Here is a 22,360-nt window from a genome sequence, read left to right on the forward strand (position 1 = left end):
GTCGAGGGCGGTTTTTGTGTTCAGAAATACGTTCTCTAGGGATTTCATGGCTGCCAGGCAGTCTGAGAAGATATAGAAGTGGTCGCTGCAATTTGGGTAGCCACAATGTCCAGAGGCATTCAGTGCATCAGATGGTGTCGTCCTCAGTGCGGCTGTGATGCACAATCAAGCCATCCTTTGGATCCGATTAAGTATTGAGCAGTAGGTGGATTTTTCAGGTGCCGTCCACCAGAACACAACACCATATAGCATTATAGGTCATACAACTCTGGAAAGAGAGTAATTGGCGTATCTTGTGTAAACTGTGTAAAACAAATGCGAAGCGCAATGTACACATTAGTACCTGCGAAAATCCTAAGGCCCTATGGAAAATTATTGGAAATAATGGGCTTATTGGAAGTAGCTCTAGTGTAATGAAAGATCCAGATACACCTTTAGCAGAGGTTGTAAATGCTATGAATCTGAATTTTCTTGACAGTCAAGTCGATGTCACTAGAGATGTTCACCATTTTCTTAGTACCACGGACAGCGATTCTGGGTTTGGTTTCAGTGCCACATCTCTTTCAGAGCTATATAGATCATTTCCCTCCCTTATGTATCTAACTTCTTGTTGCATATTGTTAATAGTTTAATGACAAAGCCCACTTTTCCTGCTGACTGGAAGATAGCCAAAATAAACCCTATCAGAAAGAAATGTAGTGAGAGTACGTCTGCCATTTTTAGGTCCATTGTCACTTTTTGTCCTATCTAAAGTTTTTGAGCATGCTCTGAAATTTCAATGTGGTTTTCGCTGCTGCAGAAGTACATGTTCTCATGTTCTGTTGGGACTAACAGATACAGTAAGATCATGTCTATCCAATCATCAATTATGTGTACTTATTACGTTGGACCTTGAGAAAGCATTTGATAGGGTGGACTATTTCAAGCTTATTGTTAAATTATTGAATTCTCCTAGATTGGATAACAGTGCGTGTGAATTGTTGTACTCCTATCTACCTAGTAGGAATCAGTATGCCAATGTTAAAGACCAGGTTATGCTCTCGTAAATGTAGAATAAATGTATCGTAGATGTAAAGAGCCAAATATGCTTATTAAAAAAACGTAGCATTTGACATTACAAACGAAATTTTTTTTAACAAAACAAAAAAAAAAAAGACTTGAATGTGAGGCAGGGTCTACGTCGGAAAACTTAAGGCATACCTCAAGGGCAGGTCGGAGATGACAAAGAAGTGGTGCGAGAAGCCGAGACGTCTCTCCAACTGAAGGAGTATGTGATGGTGGCTTTCCTGAATATTGAGAGAGCATTTAATAACGAGGAGATGAGTCGAAAGTCACCGTCCTGAACCGCACGGGGGGGTCCAACTGTGAATATATGCTGCGTGACAGTGCGTGGACTTCGTTGATAAGGGGAATGCCTCAAGTGGGGTGTTTTCAGGATTCGTTTTTCCGGGAGGGAGGAATGAGAAGCGAATCCTGTATATAAGGGGTTCGCCTCAAGGGTGGGGTGTTTTCAGGATTCGTTTTCCCGGGAGGGAAGAATGAAAAGCGAATCTTGTATATGAAGAGAATGATACTTCGGTCTTTTTAGATTGCTCCAAGATGGAGACAGGGACAGGATTGAGGCCATACTCCGACCCACAAAATATTGGCAAGTCTATGAGACTACCAACGTATGTTCTTTCGGGCAGAGCTCTGTGCCAAAACGATGGTCGCAAAGGAAATTCTGGGAATGGAGGGAAGTTCTTGGCGCAATGTGTGGACTTCGTGAATAGACTTCTGTTTTGCGACATAGTGGATTAGCGTATACGACGGCGCCGTCTGAGCTAGTCCATGTAATTTCTTTTTAGCACATATTTTTTATTTTCTTTTCATCCCAGGTCAGGCTGGCAACCGAGTGAACTCACCTCTTCATGATGGGCTATCCATTCAACCTAAACTATAAACAATATATGGTGATAGAATCCACAAAGGAATCATAGAATAGGAGAAAAGCAGTTTTCTAAATGTACATTTTTGATTTTGAAATTTGTTCAAACTTCAAATTTTGTCAGCTGACATGAAAAGAGAACGTAAAATTTTGTTTTTACTGAATTCTACTTTCCGATTACGGTCGACAAACGTTCGGTAATCTTTTGAATGTGTATTCACAAGCCAAAACAAAACACCTAAAGGCCTGGTTATGCTCTCGTTAATGTGGTGTAAATGTAGAACGAAAGTGCAAATGTAAAGAGGCAATTGTGTTTATTACCAAACGTAGCATTTGACATTTCAAACAAAACAATTTTTTTAACAAAAGACTTAAAGGGTCGACAGTCACCGCCCTGAGTGGCACGGGGAGACAGAATACGGTCAAGTTTCTCTTCTGGACACTATGGATGCGGTGGGCAGACTGAGGAGGGTTTCAGGAGACAGGTCTGGATTGGGACTATACTGCGACACACACAATATTTCAGGGAGAGCAATGTGCCATAACGATAGACGCAAAAGATATTCTGGGAAGGGATTTACAGTTTTCGAAATCGGTTGTTGTTGATGATGTTGTAGCCACCTTTGTATGAGGAGGAAGCGATTCTCTTCAAGCTCCTTCCGGTCACCGATAGCCGCGGGAACGTTATAGCCATTGGTTATACCGCTGATTATCCGCGACTTCCGTATACAAAGCCTTTCACTAATCGCAACCTGTGGACTCGCCCAGTAGCTCTCAGCTGAGCTTCTCGTAATGACGACAAACAAATTGGAGCTCAGAGTTTCAACTGATGTGGTGTTTATAATCATCGGGCGACGGGTCGAAGTCAGTATGTGTATATGGCGGCCCTCAAGGCCGTGGGCTCTAGTACCGTGAGGTCGAAATGCGTGGAGGAGTGTGAGCAATCCCCGAATAGACCTCATTCTCACGCCATAGTGATAACATGAATTAGCGGATACAACAGCGCCGTATTGGCGCTATCACATGTTTCACTTTTTTCACAACATTTACTTTACACAACAGGTCAAACTGACCACCTTTTTATGATGGGCTACCCAATTAACCTTCATTATAATCTTGTGTTTGTTCAATTTGTGTTTGTTTGTAGGTTTGTTTGTTTGTATGTTTGTGTGTTCCTTATAGACTTAGAAACGGCTGAACCGATTTTCTTGAAGTTTTCACAGATGGTGCATAATGATCTCGTGGTGAAAATAGGGTACTACATTTTTTTATATCTGAAGGGGGGCCCCCTTACCCTGATTTTCAGAAACGCCAGATCTCGGAGATGGGTGGTGCGATTTAAGCGAAAGTTTGTGTGCTCTCATATAGTTAGGGTACTACATGAGAATAAAAAATTGGTATCCAAATTTCGGATGGGGTACCTAAGGGGACCGCCCCACCCTAAAACCTACCAAACATATATTTAGACCAATCACGACAATATGGGACTCAAATGAAAGGTATTTAGGATAAGAAAACGTATCTGATATCCAATTGTCGAACCAAGTTTTGGGGGACCACCCCAACCCCCAAAACACCCCTAAATCGGACATATTTGCCGACCATGGCAATATGGGACTCAAATGAAAGGTATTTGCAAGTAGAATACGAATTTGATATCCAAAAGTGGGGCCATGTTTCTGGGGGTTCACCCCTTTCCCAAAACAGCCCCAAAGAGGACTTATTTACTGACCATGGGAATATGGGGCTTAAATAAATGGGACCAAGTGCTGGGGCCGCCTCTCCCCAAAAACATCTCACAAAGGGGACAATTTTACGACCATAGCAATATGGGGCTCAAATGAAAGGTCTTTGGGAGTAAAGCACGAATCCGATATCAATATTTGGGAAAAGTGTCCCCACAACACCACCCAAATAGTAAATATTTGCTGACTTTTGCAATATGAGGCTCAAATAAGAGGGTTTTTAGAGTGGAACACGAATCCGATATATATTTTTAAGGCCAATTCACTGAGTGGCCGCCCATCCCCCAAAACACCCCCCAAGCCGGTCATGTTTGCTGACTATAGAAATATGGGGCTCAAATTAAAGGTATTTGGGAGTAGACCACGTATCTGATATCAACATTAGGGCCCAACTGTCTAGGGGACGTCCCACAACCATAACAACCCCCAAATAGAACGTATTTACTCACCAAGACAATTTGGGTCGTAAAGAGAGTGGAAGTAAATATTTATAGTTTTTAGGGCCAATACCCCAAACCGGACATATTTGCTGACTTTTGCAATAAGGAGTTTAAATGACATTTAAAAACGAATTTGATATCCAATTTTGAGGCCAATGGCAATATGGGGTTTAAATAAATGATATATAGATATATGAGAATAGAGCACGTTGCTGATATATTTTCCGGGCTTAGTGTTTGGGGGACCACCCCAATCCCCAAAACACCCCTAAATCGGGCATATTTACCGACCATGTCAATGTGGGGCTTAAATGAAAGGTATTTGGGAGGCAGAGCAAAAATTGATACCCACTTTCGGAGCCAATTTTCTGGGGGTGAACCCCTTTCCCAAAATACCCCACAAGCAGCAATTTTTTAGTGACCATGGCAAAATGGGGCTCAAATAAAGGTATTTGGGAGTAGAATACGAATTTGATATCCAAATTTACGGCATCACCCCTTCCCCAAAACACCCCCCAAAGGGTAAAAATTTTTCGACCATGCCAATATGTGGTACTTAAGATTAGAAAACGAATTTGATAACCTATTTTGGGCCCTGTGTTTGGAGGACGCCTCATCGTGTAAACTCCCCTAAACCAATGGCAATATAAGGGTTTAAATAAATGGTTTTTGAAAGCAGAGCATGATGCTGATATTTTTTCAAGGCCTAGTGCCTGGGGGACCACCTTACCCCCGAAAACACCCCTAAATAAGATATCATGAGAGTAGCGGGCTGAAATAAAGTATTTTAAGAATGCTGTACACCTTACATCCAAACTAAAATTCGTCTAACAATAAAGATCATATGGGATTCGGACAAAGGCACTTATATTGTTAAACAATTAGTCAAGCGATATACTATTTCCGTAGCATGGTATTTCACTTCTGTAATTGTCTAAAATAAATATTCCAAGGAAATTTTTGTTCCATATAAAGTAAAAGAAGGCGCAGCGGAGCGGGCCCGGGTCTGGTAGTGTTTTATAAAGTTTATAAGTACCAGTCTCCAATTTTTTTTTCTGATTGCTTTCGCTTTTGTCATTCAACTTGTGCCAATCAACTTCTGCTGCAAGTGGTTGGTGGGTTATATATGATGGAGTCCTTCGTAGTTAGAATAGCCAGGTTGTTTAATATGCTTCCTAGCACTCTCAGAGTGTTTAATAGCTCCAGCCACATTATTGCTGCATCTTCGGACCGTGTAATTATATTTGTTTAAAGCTTTTTCGGATTTTTCTACTGCATCTTTATTTGATTTATTTATTATTATGAGCGCCAGTTTCTTTTGACCACATTTTTATTTATTTTTTTTTATTCAGATACTTCGTTCACTATCTTTTCTCATCCATATTCTATTGAGTCAAACCTAGTGAACTGTAATCATTTTTTTTTGTTCTCACACCCTTAAATGGGTTTACTTTACTATGCTAGAATAACGTTAGCTCATTTAAGTAAACTGAGATGTTTCTGTTTTGCAAACTTGTTCGAATTTATGTTTATATTTAAAGTCTTATGTAACTAATGATGTTGTTGTTGTAGCAGTTTATTGTGTTCTATCTTTCGTCTGCTTGATTCTGTTGAGTGTCAAGACCCAGGAACTCTGCGACTAAGTTGGGGTGCGTCCATAGGGATCTGGGTCTGAGTCGAGTGGGTCTGGCCGGGCAGTTAAACATATGACATATGTATCGTGCGGTCCCTGGTTATAATCGGGACATAAATCTTGCACGTCGGCATCAATCCTTCCTCTGTAGGAGTTGAGGCGGCTGCATCTGCCGGAACGTTATTGAGCCAGAACTACTCTGGTTTGCCGGGGGAGGTCAATTTCTTCTTCTTCTTCTCCAATCACCACCTCCATTCCTTGAGCGATCCTTACGTAGCACATTGTATCCGTGACAACTGTGCAAGCTGCAAGTGTTGGTCAGCTTTGTCTCCTGGATCGCGGCGACCAATATGCTCTTCCGACTCATAAAATCCACAATCTCATCGATCTTGCCACGGAGACCGTTGTACATTAGTTGCAAAAATGATACATTTCTTGGCACTGGCCTGGCAATATTTGGGCTGGGATGCTGCCGTTGCGTATTTTGCCGTACCGGAGAAGTCGCGGGGGGTCACATAGTCCGACGACGAGGACGCAGAAGGCGACGACGACGACGCTTGTGACCCACTGCTGGCTATGTTCGCACAGCACCTTGCGACATATCCAGTATGACTATACTCCCGTAGTGAAGTGAGGCCAGAGCAAGATCGGAAATGTACCCACTCCATGCACCGATACCGATCGATGATGGAGGCGGTTCTGATTAAACGAACAGGCATGGACCAGAAGCGTGCGGAGAAGGCACTTCGGGATGTGCCTCTCCCATGAAGGAAAAAAGGACGAACACGTAAACTGGGACAATGGGGCGGCAGCTCTTGTCGATGAAGGATTCCAACATTGCTAAAAGAAATAAATAAAGCGATGGCAAATCTTCTTCTGCATCGTATTTCAACTGCTCTTGGCAGCATTTTGAGGAAGGAACAGACAGATTTTCGGTCAGGAGATTCTTGTGCCGACCACATTACCTCTCTGCTCATAATCATTGAATAGCCTGCAGAACTTAATACACACCTATACCTCTTATTCATCGACTTCGACCGGGCTTTTGACACAGTTTCGCGAAGTTCAATGCGCAACACGCTGTTGAATAAAGGCATCCTTGAATAAATTGCGACACTAGTTAGGGAGCTGTATAGGAATACTGAAGTTTCAGTCCGTTTCAATGGAAAAGAGAGCCGACCTTTCAGTACCCACGAAGGAGTGAAGCAGGTCACCGACGCTATTTTTAATTTTATTAGACTCCGTATTAAAGGCAACCAATGCTGAGGTACCCTATGCCATACTCAGGAGTATTAAAGACTTCCTCGGAGACATCGACTACGCCGAAGATATATGTTTCCTTGCGCAAGGCTAGAAGCGTCTTTCTTACACTCAATAAATTTGGAGATACAGTGACATCTCACATAATACAAAAGTCTGGATCTTCGACAGTAGTGCGAAATCTATTTTATGATATGGTTGTACAACTTGGAGCTTGACATAAGTGACTACCCTAAAATCCAAGTTTTCATAAATCGCTGCCTACCGCAAATGCTTCGAATTTTTTGGCCAAACCGTATTTCAAATTAAGAATTGCAACAAAGAACAAACACTTCACCTGTCGATGTAGAAATCCGGAAGAGAAAATGGACTCGGTGGGTTCATATCTTACGCCGACCGCGCGATGATATAGCGAGAAATGTCCTAGCCTGGAATCCGCAAGGACAGCGAGGGAGGGGACGCCCGAATCAAGCTAACGATAGAGCTCGATGGAGAGAGCTGCTTGTTGATGCTTTGTGTTCACATTGAACAGTTTAATATTGGCCATATTTTATTGTAATATACAATATTTCATATACTCCAATTGTAAATATGGGGACTATATCAGTTTGTAGAACGAAAAGGGGCATAGTTATCACAAATATTGAAAGTCATAACGTTGTGCCGAATTTCACCCAAATCGGATGAAAATTGGGGCGTCTAGGAGTTCAAGAAGTCAAAACTGGGGATCTGTTTATATGGGGGGCTATATCCAAATCTGAAGCGATATAGCAATTCCCAACGACCTACACCACACAGATCGGACCTCAATCTTCCAGCCTGTGTGGTGCTCACAGCTATCCCGTGCCATTCCTGTAACGAATACCTGCAATAATTGATATGTTGTGTCTGCTTTGTTTGCTTTTAGGTACGTTGGACTCTGTGCAACTGTCAAAATTGTAGCCTTGGTTATATTCATTATCGACTGGTGGCTGGTAAGACGTCGCAAGCAGTTGGATAAGGCCAAACCACTTAATCCTGGAGATCCAGTAATAGGATCCATCATAAGCCTAGATAAACGTACGTATTTCAAATTTCTGCAACAAAAATCATTATGATGTCTATTGTTTCTCTTTAATTTTCTTCTGCCCTAAAGTTTTTGAAGAAAAGGTGGCAGCGAATGACTCTAACCTTAACTACGATAATAGCGAACTGGCTTTAAAATCCGATTCTTATCGCCACTCACGTAATAATTCACGTACAGTACAATTGGAGTATGGGTAAGCAGAATGCGAGTTTTCATAATAAATGTGGTATTTATTTATTTTGTATGTTCTTGAATATTTGTTCTACACTAGTTATGACAAATGTAACAACACTCTGGCTGCAAACAGTCCAACAATTCCACAAACCAAATCAAAGAAACATTTCCGTAGTGCATCTTGCGATGTGAAAATGATCCGCAGCTTTGCCAAGGATCACAATACCAATACTACGCCAATGGATGCCTGTGAGACTTCAAAGTTCAAGAATCTGAAGAAATTGCATACACATTCCCGTAACAATTCAAGTGACCTTAATACGGAGTTCCGCCACAAATTGGTTGCACACTCAAATTCATGTTCCCGCGACGATCCGAATTTTAGCATACGCTTCATACAGAACCAATTGAAGCCCCAAGAAGACGAGGAGGATGACGATGAACTGACAACTGGCTGCGGCCACTTTGTGCGCAAGCACTCGCGTAATCACTCCTATGACCAAATCTACATGCCTAACAATATTCGCTTCGATCCGGAATTTTTCCGCGGTCATCATCACCACAACAACAAGAAAAACGTCAATTTGCTCAAGAATGTGGTCGAGAATAAGGTGAAAAACTCAAATGAAGCAAACGGCAGCGTTTCGTCGTCAGCAGGTTCCCGAGGCCATTCACGTAATAATTCAAAAGAATTTAACATAAAAGTAGCTCAGAATGTGCTTGGCACCAATACCAACACTTCTGGCACATTACTCAATGATTCGGCTTTAAGCATCCTAAGGCATAGGCGCACCAATTCCAAGGACCTAAACCACTGTACGACCACATCTAGTATCACTGACACAGCAGCAGCCACCTGCTCCTCATCTGCTTCCTCCAATCACAAAAAGCATTCTCGCAATCCTTCACATCAAAAGATACAAATCGATGATGATCGCAGCGGCCTTATCGACCATGAAGACGACGACGAAGAAGACCAACAGAAAGTTGACAGTATTTAAATGATAATTTTAACAATAACGTCAAGTTGTTTCCTTTGCGGTTTCCCCGGCTATAATGGTTAATCTAATTAACCATAAAGACATTGACTTCATTCATGCAATATTTTTTATAAAATTACCTTAAAGTTTATTTGTATTGACAAAAGTTCTTTTTGAATAGTCTAAATTTTTTATTAAGCCTAGTACTAAGTTCATTCGCACGAAAATTGTCTATTAATCAATTGCGAAATACGCCGCATAACAAAAAAACTCATAGAACGACACACAACAAAATTAATTACACTGAAACAGAGTTGTTTGAGAAATTAATAACAGTTCGTGAGAAATTAATAACAGTTAACAATTGCTACGAAATATGGTCGCATCATTTTCGTCACCATTTTTTATAATGCCTTTTGATAGCTGTTCGGGCGAAAAGTCGAACTCAGTACTATGCTTTATGCAAAACTTTGCATTCTAATGTAGTGTATTTTAAAAGCAATGCTTTATTATCCAGAAATGAGTCCTCGACTCTCTGAGCTTGGTAGACGCCTTTGAATAGATTTTAAATAATGTATGATTTCTTAATGTAAAGTGCAGGATATGTAGAACATTCTAATTAAAACAAGTAAAAGCGTGCAAGAGCTCGAAACTTACACAAACGAACTTAGTTGCAGGGCACATGTGTACTGTACGTACAAAATATCTGCCAATTCAGCCGAAAATTTAAGCTTTTTGGGGCCGTACAAGACTAATCAAGAGATCGGTATATATAATAGCTAAGTGAGGTTATAGACTGAATTGTACCATACTTACGATGGATGTTTGAAGTCATAACAGAACACTACTTGCAAGATTTCAATCAAATCGCATAACAATTGAGGCTTCCAGGGGCTCAAGATTCCATATCGAGAAAGCGGCTTATATGGGAGCTATATCAGGTTGTAAACTAATTTAGATCATACTTATCATAGATGCTGGAAATCATAATGGAACACTAATTCAAGTTTTCCAGGGGCTTAAGATCTCAAATCAGGAGATCGGTTTATATGGAAGCTATATAAGGTTATAGACTGATTTAGACCATACTTATCACAGATGTTGGAAGTCATTACGTGCAAACATATAGATAAATAGTATAATGGGGGCTTCATGGATCTTCAGGTTGTTGCAAGTCATAACAGAGCTTACTTACTTACTTAAATTTACTATGACAGAACATTTGTCCCATTAGCCGAGCGTAGAATAGCGAGCCACTGCGGCACGCCGTTCGGAATTGGCTTTAAAAACGGAGGCCCCATATCATTGAGCTTAAACTTGAATCGGAACGCACTGTTCCTTAGTGGAATGTTCATGGGCAAAATTTGCAATTTGAAGAATAGCGTTCCAAACGCCTCGATCTTCTGGGCTCCTTCTATAATCTCTGACACCAAGTTGCGAGGTGTCTCTCACCACTTGATCTTTCCGTCGGGCTCTTGGCCGTCCCGGTTTGCTTGTACCATCGTGACCACCTTCAAATTACTTCTTCGCTGGAGCTACGTCATTCATTCTGACAACATAACCTAGCCAACGCAACCGTTGTATATGCGAATGTCGTCATACAGCTCGTACAGTTCGTAGTTCATACGACGCCGATAATCTCCAGCAATGCAAACTGGTCCATAAAATTAACGAAGAATCCTTCTCTCAAACACTCCTAGTACTATCTCGTCTGCTTTCACAAGTACCCATGCCTCGGAACCATATAACAATACGGGTAGTTTCACTGTCGACTTGTTTCTAAACTGCTTATTCAATCCAAAATAGCATTTGTTTGCAAGAATTATGCTTCGGTTTATTTAAAAACTAGTGTCATTTGTTTCGGTTACGGCGGTTCTGAGGTAGATAAAGTTGCTGACTATCTCAAAGTTGTGATTCTCAACTTTCTCCATTCTCATTATCTGGGAATTGATTTCATTTGGGAATTGATACATCCATTTCGTTTTATCTCCATTTACTGTTTTCACTGATTCCCTTTCAATTCTTTCAAAGGCTGCAGTTACTACTTCTGGTGACCGACTCATAATATCGATGTCGTCAGCATAGGCGAGTAGCATGTGATGTTTTGTGAGTAGTGTGCCATATCTATTTACATCTGCATCTCGTATAATCTTTTCCAGCAGGATATAAAAGAGATCACACAATCAGCTGTCTCCTCGTCTGAAACCTCATTCGGTACTGAGGAGAGTGTATCAGCAAGTGTTATACTGCAGAGTCTTATTAATTTTGCAGGCATTCCAAACTCAGACATGGCTTAAAATACCTTTGAACGTATAGTGCAATCGAAAGCGGCATTGTATTCAACAAAGAGATGGTAGGTGTTGATTTGTCCTTCTAGGGTATTTTTCCAGGATTTGCGAATATCTGGGCTATAGTGGATTTACCAGGTCTAAAGCCGCATCGGGTGTACCTTATATGGGATGAGGAGGAGACTTATTCCTATGTAGTTGGTACGTTCCGTCTTATCTCCTTTCTTGTGTACGGGGCATAGTATGCCATGGTTCCAATCATCGGGTATGCGTTTTTCTAGCCAGATTGCGCAGATAAGCTGATGCCTACGCCTTATCAGCGTCGCCTGTCGGCTCCTGCTGCCTGTTGTTCTTCTGTCGGGTCCCAGCTACCTGTACCTCATTCTGACTAGGAGGTAAACATTCTATACGATCATCAGGGATTTGTTCTGCGGTGTCCTCTTCGCCGCCAACGTCGGAAACTAGCAGTTGGGTAAAATTTTCTTTCCATATCCTCAGCACACTATCTGTATTAGTTTTCAGATTTCCTCCCGTGTCTCTGAAGGAGGATGTGCCTGTACCAAAGCCATCGGTTTGATTCTTTGGTAAAATTTTCGGACTTCATTCTGACTCCCGTTCATCTTAATTCGTTGACACTCACGTCTTTCCATTTCCTTTTTCTTTCCGCGGAATAGACGTTTCTCTTGTCTCTTCTTCTCGCGATAACTCTTCTTCATCTAGCGCATTGCTATTGATTGCAGGGTTGTCCTGTACGCCGCATTCTTGGCTTCTGTAGCATTTCGACCCGCTTGGTCCGGTACCCAAGTACGGATTTCGCGGCATTTTCCATGGAGTAGGCAATGAATTGCCACTGCGCCGTTATGTCATCGGGACAAGAAGGAGATAGTCAGTCGAGCGGAGTATGCCGTTGTCATCTGTTGAGTGTGCAGCTTTTTAATGACCAGCGGGGCCAGACACTTGTCTATTTATTATTCGTCTGGCAACCATTATTTTTTTAGTGATAAAAGCTAACGTAAACGACGACTGATTTGTGAACTAGAATCGCAAAATATAATAGAATGGAGAACAAAATTTAAAAAAAGTTGTAAGTTGGATGACTTCCCTTCACTACCTCTTCCAATTGTATTATTTTGGATCACAACTAAAACACAGCGTCCTGTTTTACTCAACGGTGCCAGCACTGAAAACGACGTAGGGTTACTGTAGTTAAACAAAGAATCGCACTTAAGTTAATCACCTGCTATGAGTACGAGATTCTAAAATGGTTTTATTGGAACAGAAGGGTTGGTATTTTGTTCTGCTCACGGAATAGCTGCCGAAATTTTTAATTGTTTCACAATCGAAATTTGTTAGCAAGCAAATGTTTTTATTTCCATACGAAAATACGTTTATTTCTCTGTATTTTTTCTTTCACAAATAATAAAATAACAGAAAGACAAAACGAACCATCGAAACCAATATAACAAACAAAAAATGGTGCCGGCAATGGAACCCATAATGGTTTCAAGGGTTGCTAGTATATACTTTTTTTTTCGTTTTCTCGCTATATAGGCAAAATGTCGGAGAAAAATAGGCGAAAAAGAAGTTTCATCATTCTGCGTGAAAGGCTGAACAGAATACCCTGCTTAATTGTCGTTGTTGTAGCAGTGTGTTGTGTTCTGTCTTTCGTCGCCTTGGTTCGGTTGAATATCCAGATCTAGGAACTCTGCGACTAAGGTCTCTTAAGGAGAATTTGTAAGAGCTGTCAAATGTGACACTAAGTATTTTAGGACACTTGATGGTTGAAATCGTTACTTCATTCACTGTTATATTCAGGTCCTTACCCACCACATACGTGCTGTAGTGAACAATGTGGCTGAAGATTTGGTGGCAGATATCTTCAAACCTCTTGCAGCAAAATAAGCAACAAGTTCGTTTGAGGTAGACTTTTAACCTATCGCGTTCGTCAACAATGGGTGGCTGATGCCATGATCGTACAATTGCCCGCATATGATACGATGTCCATGCCGTCTGGAGGGGTTGGAATGGACCATAGTTAGAGGTTAAACAATGCCGGAGATATCACCCCTACTTGGGGAACGCCCTGTTTCACTCTACGGTGTTTCGACTTCTTATCCTTGAATTTCACAAATGGTACTTGTGCACTTTAGCACTTCGTTAGCAAATTTTTGTGAGTGCGCCTTTATTTGAGCCGAAGGAATATCCTTAGATTTAAGTAATAGGTCTTTAGTTCTTAGCTAGAAAAAAATCTTATTTTTAAAGAATGCGGCATCGATGTCAAAGTCAAAGTTAACCACACATTTGGTGAAACGGATTATCTAATGGATAGCTTAAATTTTCGTCAATTTAGCGGGACGATAATAAGGCATTCAATGTCGCTGGACACGAAATATGATATCAATCAACATTGTTTGTAATTGAAAAGAGACTTTGTTAATTTACGAGTGGTTGTCTTTTGTACGGTGTACTCATTGCGGTGTACTCATTGTGCGCTGCGCTAATTATATATCCAATCTATAAAGTGCAATACATTCCCGTTGGTTTTGTTGTTCTTGTTTACCCCCTTTAAACCAATTCGCGGAAGACAATAATGCATCAGGGGTCTTGTTTTACTTTAGTACTATTGCTGGGTTTTATTTTAGCACTATGTAGTGCAAATCACGATTAATCGGTTCTTATTATCTGTTATCGTATGATATCGATAACTATCCAGGACAAATTTATACTGAAATTATATCCATAATATCTTCGTTGCATTGGATAGGACTAGAGCAAAACACAGCATATAAGTATGCAGTGCAATGAAAATTGTAAGAAAATACTCACTCCTATTCCCGTTGTCGAAGGCGAAAATCGACAGCAGTCGTAGTCGAAGGCGAATTTCACATTTCGTGGTATTCTGTAACTTATTCGCCTTCGACCATTTGATAATAGATAAATATTGTGATAAATAAAAAAATAACACAAAAGTAGGTTCCATACTCTTTTGACAAACAGACACGATGTTATTTAGAATGCAATTAACTTGACAGCAGATTCCGACTGATGTAATGCCAAAAATGTAAACGAATTTTCGTCTTCGTCAACCATTATACCGTTTTGTAAAAAATTCGACATTCGACTACTCCATCGCCAAACGGAATAAGAGGGAATATTTATCCAGTAGGTTTATGTAGTAGATCTGTCTCCAGGAATGCCACACGTACATTGCAAGTTTAATTTATATATTTTCACTTGATATCTCGTATTGTTTTGACAAAGTTTTGCAATTCAATTTTGTACCTCAGGGCTTATGTCTCACGTGCTAAAATAAAATGGGGCTATCATGTTATTGTTGTTGTAGCCACATGCCTATATGTTAACTATCCTCGCCAAGCTCCTACAGGTGAGAAATCACGTTCTGATCCAAAGTACCGATCGCTGCGGGAAAATGACGTCCATTGGATATTTAAAGCGCCAATAACTCGCCTTGTTATATAGAGCATCATAGGCACTCAGTATTTATGCAAGAGCCGTTGCCGCCGCGTCTCTCTCTGAGACTCTCCGCTCAATACCGCTATTTGTCCGTGACTGCAATTGCAGCTACTCCGTATGGAGCATTCCACTATCCGCAACCCGGTTGCTCGCAACTATGCCTCTCGTGACAACGATGAAAACCACACAGTTCGGAGCTGAAAGATCCAGCCTGTGCGGTGCTCAAAGTTATCCTGTGTCGAGGCTATCATTGGCTATGATGGTGAAAATCTCTTGCTGTACATTCAAGAGAACACAATTTCAGATTCAACTCAAATTTGAATTTAATATCGTCTCTACCGATACCAATAAACCTGGAAAGGACTGCTATCGTTTTTTTGTACATTTTTAAATTGGAAGCAAGTTGAAGAATTTTATTGTTCCTATGATACGCACCTAAATGCCGTCGAAACCGCATAACTATTTTACGCTAAATTGAAAAATCCCGCTTTGGAGAATCTTGGCCGAAAGTGAAATTTGCTTTTAGTGTTTCTGTATGCAAATGAATTTGCTTCAGTGAAACATCGCATCGACGCCACCGTAGCTCAGAGGTTAGCATGTCCGCCTATGACGCTGAACGCCTGGGTACGAATCCTGGCGAGAAACATCTTCTCATCTCGCCATTAATTAGATTACACTTAGAAAGTGGTTAGGTGTCTCTTAACTGGAAATTAATTTCACTTATCTGAACTAAGTTTAACTGAAAACTAAGGATAAGAGAAATAATAGAGAGGACTTTTTTTACTTGTCCGATTCCGACTGTACTACACGTTTGTATGAATATCTACGACTGCGAGCGAAGAAATGAGTAGAACAAGGTCAGGAGGTGATATGATGTGAAAGTGATTCTGGTACATTCAGTAGTTCACGCAATAACTAATTAATTAAGTACTTAGGTAAACACATACATATGTAGTAGCTCTAAATTAAAAACAAACAAAAAAAAAAAAAAACTATTATCAATTATCGTATTAAGATACACGAGTCGATGACTATTAATGTACACAAGTAAACAATATTACCTTTTAAGCAAAGAGACGAATATTGGCTAACACAAAGCTTCTCTGGGCATGGGTGGACGAGGGTAACTAACTCTGCGAATTATTCCCGCCACACAGTTATATGAAAATAAAGCTTTCAATAAATGGAAACTTGGATGTTTGGCAACCAATGTCAACTTGGAGTTGATATCCTTGAATTGCAACATTTTCACTATGCCCATAGAAGCATTCTGTTATCCTGTTTGTGTGATATACAACATAAAAACAAAGCATATACATACATACATCCTTAATTAAAAATTTTCCAATACAAGACAAAAAACGAACTGAGAATATTTTGTATAGTGAGCGATTAAGCTAAATAAAAAAACAAGCATTCATACTTATCTTGCAAACAATAAATAAAATGAATATAAATAAAACTATTTTACAAATTAGTAAAAATTGTATTTAAGTATTTAAACAATCCCTACAATAATATTGGAGGCCTGATGGAAGACACACCCCTTCACACAGTAGTTGGTTGGTGTATGAAATATACCATGTACACATTCATGTCATACTCATATAGTAACGAGCAAAACACACGCAGCGAATTAAAGACTCACAAATTGAGCAAAACCTACCTCTGCTCTTTTATGACAGATTCTTTGATTTAAGACGTGTGTTTTTGGAAGAAATTACTGCCAAATAAAATATGAAAGGCGAACACCTCGAAAATTAATTAGTTAAGTAAAAATGACCCATATGCTCAGATACATGCAAGTTTCGCATAATTTTAGAAAAGTAAGTATTTTTGTGAGTATTTATATACAATTGGAAAATGTTAAATGACATACTCGCCATCTCGAGTTCTCGAGTTATTTTAATAGTAATTATTGTTTCTTTTCTCTTATCCTTTTTTTTTGGCAGTAATTGTTTTCAAAGCGTCTTAAAGAAACATGCATAGATAAACTTATGGATACACAGATACACTTATGGAAACATTTGCTCGTTACTGTATATAGTCACATGCCGAAAATAAATGAAACTCCTGTGTAGCATGGAATGTCGCTTGACCATATCAGTGTATAATTTTCAACCTAAGGATTCTAGATTCTGTTATTTTAGTTGCTTTATTGCTAGATTTGTGAACGTTTGTCAATTCGTCGGCATCTTATGTCAAAAATGTATTACGTTCAGTTGTGATCTGGAAAGGAGAGCCCTCTAGACAACCTCTTAGGATCCATTGTAGGTATTCTTTGAACTAAAACCTATTTCGAATACTAAGTACTTTTTTAGATATACGACCCATAGATGTACAGGTGCGGCAGGTGATAGCATGTGTAGGGGGTGTGGGCAAGATGATACGACGTTCGAGCATTTCCTATGTATTGGGTTGCCCAAAAAGTAATTGCGGATTTTTCATATAGTCGGCGTTGACAAATTTTTTCACAGCTTGTGACTCTGTAATTGCATTCTTTCTTCTGTCAGTTATCAGCTGTTACTTTTAGCTTGCTTTAGAAAAAAAAGTGTAAAAAAAGTATATTTGATTAAAGTTCATTCTAAGTTTTATTAAAAATGCATTTACTTTCTTTTAAAAAATCCGCAATTACTTTTTGGGCAACCCATAATTACCTGGCTTTCGAGGCCATCAGACACCGGCACTCAGGTGGGAGCACAATACCAGACAATTAAAGATTATGTTCGTAGCACGGAATTCCTGACATAGATTTTTGTCGATGCTACTTTTTAATATTCAGAGCACACAACAAACCGGTTACTGGCTGAGGTGTATGTCCATAGTGGCATGGGGTGGAATAATATCAACACCCTTTTTTCAACCTAACCTAAAAGGCCGGCACGCTGTTGGAGCAAAATTTAAATGTTAAATGTCAACAAGGCAAAGCAAAAGTTTTGTTCGAGACATGTGCATTAGGGTGGGCCAGTTTGTGAGGACCACAAAAACCCATCAAGCGTTTATCGAAACCTGTGTCGAATTCTGAAAAGCTTTCTCCATGAGAACAAAAAGAAAACGCCAGATTTCTAACCGTTGTTCGTAGTTACCATTTTTCGTTGAGTGGTTTGGGTTATCTGTAGTAATTAACCATCTATGGTTTATACTGACTACACAGTGCTTTTATAGGGAAATGATGTAGAAAGATCAATACTACCCAATTATTCAAAATTCAGTCCAAGAAGTTTAATTGAGAGCTAGATCTATGTATAAGGTACATCCAAAAAGGTGCAATGGTAATGATCACATCCGACCCAAATATAGAAAGTATCATACTGCACTCTATCTACAACGCATTGATTAAAATTTTAGCGAAATCGGCAAAAAAAAAAATGAGCATTTTATAAGCTCAAAACCTTAAATTGGGAGATCGATCTATATGGTACGATCTTGACCATATTCTTTTTATGAACTGAAGACGGCAAACCGGGTAGTTGCTTATATAGAGGCGTGTATAGATGTAGTTTGAAAATGAGCCTCTATAATCGATCTGAACCTGACTGTGGATAAAAAAAATATCTATACTAAGTTTCAGTTCTTAATTTTAAGAGATTGCAGCATGATTATATCAGTTAGGTGAGATTTTTGGATTTTCTGTGCCACGGAGACCTCCAACAGTTTTTTTTCTTCCATAGGCAGGTTAATTTCGAAGATAGGCTACATCTGACATTATGTTGATATATATTCATTATAAACTTTGCCTCAAAAGAATTGTTGCACTGCGGCACGCCGTTCGGACTCGGCTATAAAAAGGAGGCCCCTTATCATTGAGCATTAACTTGAATCGGACTGCACCCTTTGATATGTGAGAAGGTTGCCCTAGTTCCTTCATGGAGTGTTCATGGGCAAATTTGCAATTTGCAATAAACCGATCTTCCAATTCGATTTCATATGGTCGCAGAATAACCATTTTACACCCAACACTCAAATGCCGAATACTGGAAAATTTAATTTTTTATTGTTTCTAAATATAAAAATAATTTTTATGACTAAAATGTTCTTGTGATTGACCTTTACCATCAAAAATTATTTGTCTTTAAACACTTTAGAATTTTTTTACGCTTTCTTAACTTATACGTACTTCCACACATTTTTATACCCTCCACCATAGGATGGGGGTATACTAAATTCGTCATTCTGTTTGTAACACCTCGAAATATGCGTCTGAGACCCCATAAAGTATATATATTCTTGATCGACGCGACATTTTATGTTGGTCTAGCCATGTCCGTCCATCCGTCTGTCTGTCGAAAGCACACTAACTTTCGAAGGAGTTAAGCTAGCCGCTTAAAATTTTGCACAAATACTTTTTATTAGTGTAGGTCGGTTGGGATTGTAAATGGATCAAATCGGTCCATGTTTTGATATAGCTGTCATATAAACCGATGTTGGGTCTTGACTTCTTGAGCCTCTAGTGGGCGCAATTCTCGTCCGAATTTACTTAAATTGCACGTGGTGTTTTGGTATCACTTCCAACAACTGCGCTAAGTATGATTCAAATCGGTTCAGTGTGCCGCAAATCGGTACATAACCTGATATAGCTGCCATTTAAACCGATCTGGGATCTTGATTTCTTGAGCCTCTAGAGGGCGCAATTATCATCCGATTTGGCAGAAATTTAGTACAACAGCTTCTCTCATGACCTTCAACATACGTGTCTAATATGGTCTGAATCGATCAATAGCATGATACAGCTCCCATATAAACCTATCTCCCGACTTTGTTTCTTGAGCCCCTACAAGGCGCAATTCTTATTTACTATGTTCATCATTCATTGATATAGCTCCAATAGTATAACAGTTCTTATCCAATATTCTTTGTTTTCCTAAAAAGAGATACCGCGCAAACAACTGGACAAATGCGATCCATGGTGGAGGATATATAAGATTCGGCCCGGCCAAACTTAGCATTTACTCTTACTTGTTTTTTTTTTAGAACTGTCACTTTCGCATTTTTTGATGGACACCCTCTCAATAAAGTGAAATTCTGACGTAATCTGTAATCTCAGCTCAAATATTTTTGTTCATTAGGAGAGCCAAAGGGGCCACCGTGGGTTCGAACCTCGGCGTGAACATCCGAAAATTTTTCAGCGGTGGTTATCCCCTTTCTAATTCTGGATAAATTTGTGAGGTATGCTGCCATCTTAAACTTCTCTACTGAGTGGTGGCATGCCTTTCGGACTCGGCATAAAAAAGGAGGCCCCTTATCATTGAGATTACACATTAATCAGACTGCACTCATTGATATGAGAGAAGTATCTCCTGTTCCTAAATGGAATGTTCATGGGAAGTTTAGTATTTAGTAGGAGAGCCAGGAATATTACTGACATTTATTGACCTTTTTTTTTAATATGATGTTTTACGTATTCTTAGTTTGAGTTTAAAAAACAAAAGTGCCGACTACCGGTACATGTCGAAATAGCAGCACTTACCCTATTGAGACTACCTTTTTAAATTTCTAGACGCAATTCTAATCTTATTTATGATCAAAATATGCATATTAATAGCATAACGGCTAAACATCGATCTAATTATAACATATTATTTATATGTATAGTGGGTTTACTTCCACAATGCATGTACTTAAAAAGTTCGGTTGGGTTGAAAAGATGGTGCGGATATTAATCCGCCCCATTTCACTGCGCACATACGCCTAAGCCAGTACTCGGCTTGGTTGTGCGCTCTAAGTACTAAAAAGTAACCTCGAAAAAGAAAATTTAAGTCAAGAATTTCGTGCTGCTTACAAAATTCTTAATTGTTTTCCATACCACGCCTCTTAGGTAGTTTACGCCTGGCATTGTGTCCCCACCTAAGTGCCGGTGTCTGTTAGCCGCGAAAGCCGGGCATAGGGAATGATCCAACGTCTCATCATCTTCTCCACATGCCCTACACATTCTATCATTTACCGCACCGATTTTGCATAAGTGAGCTCGTAGTCCTATGTGTCCTGTTATGATACCGAAAGCTTTACTGACCTTCTGCTTTCTTCCTTTCAGTAATAGCCTCTTCCTCTCACAATCCGGATCTCCCTATAGTATTTTCGTACTGCCGACCGTTTTGTTGTTCCACAGTGTTACATGCGCGTTCGTCGCCCACGCGCTTAACTCGGACTGCGTCGAAAGGCTTCGGCTTAACCAAGTTTATTGATGGCAATCTTCTGACCTTCACTGCCAAATCGTCTGCTTTTTCATTCCCAATTACTGCGCTATGGCCCGGCACGCAAACGATGCGGATTGTGCCATTCTCAGAGAATGCGCTAATCTTCTTACACTCCAAGACTGTTCGTGACCTACCGTCCAGATTGTTATTGCCCTTATGGTCAGTTTACTGTCCGTAAAGATGTTCACACTCGACGTCCTCGCTATAGCACTACACTACCTTGCGCATTCCGTGATCGCCTGCAGGACCGTATTATGGTCAGGCATCCAAAACAGATCTCAGTCCCTGGGTTCTCAATGTAGACCCCAGGTCCTCTGTTTTCTTAAGCTTTGATCCATCCGTGTAACGTGATATTTCAAATGGCAATACTAAGATTCCGTCAATTCATGACTGTGCCGCTGCCAACAGTGCCTTGCACTCGACCTCAAGTTTCGTCTCAGGTATCCGATCGAAACCCTCTTTCATTCCTTCCAGGTTTCCTATCATCGCTAATGAGCTGCTACTATCCTCAATCCATTCTCCCATCGCCTTAAGTCTCATAGCAGCAGTGGCTGCCTCACACTTAATCCGTATGTCAATGGGTTCCGCCTATGCGAATAAAAAAATATTAATTATTGTTAGTCTATGTCGGTAGCCAGACCTAAATCCGCCTCACTACTCTTGTTTTTATTATTCGTAAAACATTCTCCGTTGCATTTTAAGGTGTGATCATGGAACCAAACATAAATCTCAAATTCGTGTTCCAGGAGTTTTACATATGTGAGCCATGTTGCATCGAAATTAAGGGTGCGTCCTATACGGCGCGCTGTTTGCAAAAATTTTACGTACTGTATACAGCCCTATTCTGAAAACTCCCAGGGAATAAATTTGTCCTCGAATAAAATCATCCTATTCTGATTGAATGGGGAGAGGAAAAATGTGGGAGAGAGAGAATTACGGATTTTCGAAAACAGCTGTTTTATTTTGGTTAAAAATTTGACTATTATTTTTTGGAAAAATGAAGATAAAATGGAAAAATGAGCAAAACGGAGTTATAAAGGTTGTTAAAAAGTTTACCAACATGTTTAGTGTTGCTTTTGTAATGTTTGTTTTTAATAGTACACAATTATGGCCTGCAGCTTGTCACCATATTTCTGTGTTATGATAACAACTTTCCGTCTTCATCGAACGATTAGATGC

At 39.9% G+C, this 22,360-nt stretch overlaps 1 protein-coding gene across 14 annotated transcripts in view; it reads left to right on the forward strand.

Annotated features, from left to right (window-relative positions):
* LOC106081144 (solute carrier organic anion transporter family member 5A1) overlaps positions 1 to 17,075 on the forward strand; it is a 147,526-nt gene extending 130,451 nt beyond the window's left edge. For all 14 annotated transcript variants that reach the window (XM_013242904.2, XM_059365310.1, XM_059365309.1 and 11 more), the window contains 3 exons: positions 7,913 to 8,064; positions 8,141 to 8,264; positions 8,343 to 17,075. In XM_013242904.2, the coding sequence (XP_013098358.1) occupies positions 7,913 to 8,064; positions 8,141 to 8,264; positions 8,343 to 9,246 (1,180 nt within the window). In that variant the 3' untranslated portion in view covers positions 9,247 to 17,075. The remainder of the gene's footprint in view (positions 1 to 7,912; positions 8,065 to 8,140; positions 8,265 to 8,342) is intronic.
* Positions 17,076 to 22,360: the final 5,285 nt, after the last annotated feature.

This window comes from Stomoxys calcitrans, chromosome 3, assembly GCF_963082655.1.
Source record: "Stomoxys calcitrans chromosome 3, idStoCalc2.1, whole genome shotgun sequence".
NCBI classification, from domain to species: Eukaryota; Metazoa; Arthropoda; class Insecta; order Diptera; family Muscidae; genus Stomoxys; species Stomoxys calcitrans.